This window comes from Pagrus major, chromosome 18 (genome assembly GCF_040436345.1).
Source record: "Pagrus major chromosome 18, Pma_NU_1.0".
Lineage (NCBI taxonomy): Eukaryota > Metazoa > Chordata > Actinopteri > Spariformes > Sparidae > Pagrus > Pagrus major.
In genome coordinates, this window is record NC_133232.1 from 10,296,358 (window position 1) to 10,301,676 (window position 5,319).

General features: G+C 38.9%; 1 protein-coding gene across 3 annotated transcripts in view; it reads right to left on the reverse strand.

Annotated features, from left to right (window-relative positions):
- afg2a (AFG2 AAA ATPase homolog A) overlaps positions 1–5,319 on the reverse strand; it is a 156,613-nt gene that overhangs the window by 149,170 nt on the left and 2,124 nt on the right. For 2 of the 3 annotated variants that reach the window (XM_073486405.1, XM_073486406.1), the window contains exons 2-5: positions 2,738–2,862; positions 2,407–2,564; positions 1,206–1,264; positions 16–672 (exon numbers count right to left, since the gene is read on the reverse strand). In XM_073486405.1, the coding sequence (XP_073342506.1) occupies positions 16–672; positions 1,206–1,264; positions 2,407–2,564; positions 2,738–2,803 (940 nt within the window). In that variant the 5' untranslated portion in view covers positions 2,804–2,862. Of the gene's footprint in view, positions 1–15; positions 673–1,205; positions 1,265–2,406; positions 2,565–2,737; positions 2,863–4,309; positions 4,507–5,319 lie in introns of those variants that run through there. The other variant, XM_073486404.1, reaches the window with a different exon arrangement.

Sequence of the window (5,319 nt, forward strand, 5' to 3'; positions counted from 1 at the left end):
AATATTGTGACCTACCATAGTTGGAGAATAACTCTGGGTGTTTCAGAGGAAGCTCAATGGTCTCTCTGATGACGTCTAACTGGCTACTGAGCCCTCCAATCATGCTGTACATGACCTTTGACCTTTCAGCTTCTGCATCTGGATCCTCCTGTCCTGCTCTGTCTCTGAAGCTGACTTTAGTGGAGCAGGAGAGGCAGTAGAAGGTTTCAGAACTCTGTGCACCACCAGGGAGAGCTGTGGGGATTTTCTCTGCCTGCTCAGAGCTAAGTGAGCTCTCCAGACTGACAGCATCCTCTGCTGACCCTGCAGGAGGATTCTGGGAAGTGTAGGAGGGAGTACAGGGAGTAGGTGGTGAGGAGAGAGAAGGGAGGTTGGCTGGTCGGCGTGGGGTGCTAGCTGCAGGCCCGGGCTCTCTAGGTGTGCTTGGTGCCCTGTCAGCATTGTTGTCATCCACAGTGAGCAGGCTGAGCTGCAGAGAGAGGTCAGCTGACGTGGACTCCAGCACGGAGTTCATCACAGAGGACTCCTCCGTGTCAGGGCCCAGTCCTGCCGGAGGAGCTGGTCTGTGGAGGTTGACCCCATCCTCCCCTCTTATGGTCTCGACTCGGAGACTGCATGACCGGCCAAAGAAAGTCAGGGAGATGATGTTTCCTGGTAAAATTATGTTCCCAACTGGCACAAGACAGACAGACCAGTAGGGTCATTCCACCAAAAGAAACAGGGCAGAGAGGACAGTAATAAAACTGAAGATAAACAGAAATTTAAAACCAGGACGCAGAAAAGGACCGAGCACAGGACCGCATGTTTACTGCAAAGAAAGAGGATAATACAAACCAAAACAGCAGAGTATACTCATCATATAAAATCTCAAATTTATTTTTTTCAGCAAATTATTGTAATAGAATTGATTCATAAATGCCAAAAAATTAATTAATTTAATTTTGTTGTTAATAAAGTTATGTTGTCAGAACAAAAAGAACACAAACATCAACTTGTTTTTGCTAAAAACATTTAACCTGTGATGTTACTTTATTTATTTATTTTTTTGTTTGATCAGAAGTGACATTTATCGTGACCATTCAGTTGAGTAAGTACCTAAAAAAAGTGCATCGTAAGATTCCCAAAGATTCTCAGCCCCACTCTGAAAATGCTCTCTATTGACATGACAATAAACATGCAGCAGTGTGAAGACATGACTGACTTACCCAGAGATCTCAGAAAGAAGTTCTTGAACTCATCTGTCTCTAGTGTGTCATCTTTGGACCTGAATCAAAGTTAGATGTGCAGGAGAATCAACTATACACATTTTGTGACATTTTTAAACTATTAAAGATAAAGATAAATATTATATATAATATACAACTTTTTTTTTTAACTATGACAGTCCCCTACTGACATTAAAATTGTCTTTTGAAGAGGCAGCAACAAATAAAACATAAAACACAGGTTACAAAACACATAAGACAGAATTAAGAATACTTAATAATGAATTAGATCAAATATGAAGAGAATCATCAAGGATCACAAAACATGTAAGACTGATAAAATAGCAACAGCAATAAATATACCATATCAAGCAATAGTAAAAACAGAATGCATAATAATGGATAGATAAAATCCAGACGACTACAAACTATTGATTATCAATCTTTTGGCATTTGGGCTGCAGTTGCAAAAAATGACCAGCAGATGAAGGCATTTAGCTATGATACACAACCTGAAGGAGCCCAAAGAAAACACTTATTGTTTCACCTCTATCAGATATTTGTATTAACAATTAAAATTTCAGCTGCTGATGTTCATCAATAAATTGTACAGTATATTGAAAAGCATTGTTTAATATCATATCAATAGTGTAATTTTATTTTATTAATGAGCGATGTGTCAAGGTGAAATATAGAATAAACACCACCACCACACGTTGTGGTAGTAGCTAACTAGTAACTGTATCATTTTCTTCTTATTTTTCTGGATTTCTTATTTTCTGGATTATTTACACAATATCATCATATGTGAATTATTGTTATGACATCAGTATTTCATTTTCAAATATCACAGTTAACCATGATTGATAAAAAGGGGTGGAAAATTATAAGAAACACCTATCCATATAACACAAATACAATTCAACAGGACCACAAGCCTACAGCCTCCAAACGAAGTTGAATCAACACCTATCTAAAACAGTTTCACCAAAAAGGCTGCGTTATAAGCGTCATGAATTTATAGGGTTGATTGCAGGACTGTTGTTTTAGATGGAATTAGTTTAAAAAGGTGTGCTGTACCTACTAAACTAGCAACCAAGTCTATAAGTGTCATATAATGAAGTATAGTGTGAATATGATATTTTGATATGTATAATCAGTACACTAGACTTTTGGTCGATCTGAACCAGATGGAGGTTACCTGTTAGAGAGAACCACCTCCTCAACCTGAAGCACAGGACCTGTTAGAGGGTGCAGCACCACCTCATCCCCAGACTTCACTCTGAGGTTACTCTGAGCACTTTTCTGAAGACCAACTTTTCCACCAGGAAAAGAGGCAACCGGCCATCCTAAACACACCTTTAAGGAACAGAGGAGGAAGAAGAAACAGACAAATGATTATGAAAAGTTTCCAGAGCAGCAGGAAGCTTAATGTCAGGTAGGTGGCATCCTGAAAGCATCCATACGTTCTTAATAACAATACAACTCAATTTGTGACATCCAAACTGATAAGGAGGGAAGAGAAAAGGCACCTGTTGTTGTCCTGTGGGATTCGTCAGAAGGACTGGTCTCCCAATGCAAACGCCGGCTGACTTCATTGAATTGAGGCTCAGTTGTGCCAAAGATGATCTGCAACTTGTGGGTGTTTTGTCATCAGCTGTGAGGAAAGTAAACAAAAATATGATGTGAAATCATGACATTGAAAAAGCTGTTTAAATCCTTCATCTGAGTAGAAGCAGCACAAATTTCCCTGATAGCAGTCAACAAACAAAGTAAAAGTTAAGTGTTTGCAGTAAATGTTCTTAGGAATCAGTAATTCATTCACTACAATGCGTCTCAATATGTGGTTGTATCAAGCCCTTTGAAAGTCAACAAACTCAAATAAACTCCTTTCCTTTACAATCCACCTTGATTACAAATCACAGTAGAGGGCAGTGAAAAAACTACTCTCTTTATAATGGCAATGACAATTCAAACATTTTGAATCATTGCATATATGGTTGGTGCTAAACCTGCACACTAGACATGGCCTCTTTTGTGAGTAAATGGTGTAAGCGAAAAGTGTTATAGATAAATAGGCTGAACCACTGACCAGCTAAACAGTGAACGGACTGGTTCATACTAATTTTGAAGATGCACTCACAATTGTTGAATTTAATTTTTGATGTCTTAACACGAGGTGCCCATATGTACATTGAAACTGCTTTTACTTGCTGTGAATCAAATCAATTCAATTTTATTTATATAGCCCAAAATCACAATCACATTGCCTCAGTGGGCTTTACAATCTGTACAGTGAACGACATCTTCTGTCCTTAGACCCTCGATTCGAGTGAGGAAAAACTTGCCATGTTGATGGGAAAAAACTAATTGAAAAATAAAGAAGATGGAAGAAACCTCAGGAAGAGCCACAGAGGAGGGATCCCTCTTCCAGGACTGACAGACATGCAATAGATGTTGCATGTACAGAACAGAACAACAAAATCACAGTTTACAAGTTGCACTGACAGAATATCTGATACAAATTATGCTGTAATCATTCCTCCTATTCACATGGCCATAAGAAATACTCTTTAAATGTGCCAATATGATTGACGAGGACAAAATTTGGTCCTCTTTCTGTGCAAAAAAATACATTTTAATGTGCAGATGAAGTTTATTTAAGCTTCTGAGAAGTCTGAATAATCCAAGATCAAGCGGGTATCTTCCCGAAGTTACTGTCTTTTTGGTAGAAAATCTCCTCTTTGTGTTTTCAACTGGCTTTGCAGAGCTACTGTGGAGAAAGTGGCTGTAACTTTAGAAGATAACCATATGATTTGCCTGACAGACAATTTGGATGAACATCCTCGAATAGCCTAAAAGCTGAAAGCCACTTTGGCCTCAGTCAGTTGCTTTTAATCCCCAAACTATGACAAATGTGTCTCTGTCGTTGCCTTCAGACTGAGCAGCACCGGTGGTTCAGTTACAGTGCAACAAGGACCAGGACAGATCCTCATCCTCCATCTTCATACTGCAGAGTGGTTCATTCACTGAACGCATTTTCATACGCTACAATTACGAGACAAAGCCTGTTAAACCTTTGGGGTTATGCAGCAAAGTCTTACCCTTTTCAATGAAATCGATGACAGTGAAAGAGTTTAAACTTTTGCAGCTTCCTCCTTCATGGCTGGATGTTTGCAGGCTAGAGGAGTCATTCGAGCCCTCCTTCAGTAACAGTAAACTATCCCCTTCGCTCGCTTTTTTCGATTTGCTTTTATTTTTCTTGGAAGACATTTTAATAGTGAAAATATTCACCACGTGAACGTGCAGACATGTGTAAACATGGAGCTGTCCCGTAAACTTCCTGGTTGAAGTTAAGCCCCGCCCCCTTTTACCGTAAACCCTCGCATCCGTGACGGAGATTTTACGGTATATTCTTTATTTATTTATTGCATTATAAAACATCCCTATTGAATTTTTAAAAAGGCATTCGATGACAAAAAATACGGCTAACAATTAATAACGGTTGTTTCTATCTGGGAAAATGTTAACGGTAAGAGTCTGGAGCTAATCTGTCTTCGAGAAAAAGCAATGCAAAACTCCATGAACAAATCATAAAATTTTAGGTTTTCTTTGTTACTAGCCAGTGGGAACATGTAATTTAATAGTTTTAATTTCACGACAAATATTACTAAGGGACATTCTTTGATTCGGCATAACTCTTATATGCCAGGCAGCGTTTCTTCATAGTTTTTAACGGTAACTTTGGATTTCTTGTTCGCTTCTTTGCGCAGGACGACACATTGAAGAAAATGCGCAAACGAGACACAAACAATTGTAAAAGCTGATATTTTGCTTTTTAAAAATGGTTAATTGGCATATTTGTCAGCCGAATTTAACACCAGACCGTAGCTATTATTTTGAATTAAGGTTAAGACCTGAAAATTGCACTTTAAGTATTCATTTCCTAATTTGTCCGATGTGTGAATGGAGTTTGTGACGGCGCTACCTAGCTAGCTAGTCCTCGAGCTCTTTCTCCGGTGCATTACGGTATTTATGCAACTCCCAGGGCGGACTTTTACGTAACCGTTCTGCACTTCACTCACATGCCGGCTGAGTATTAATCAAATACTAC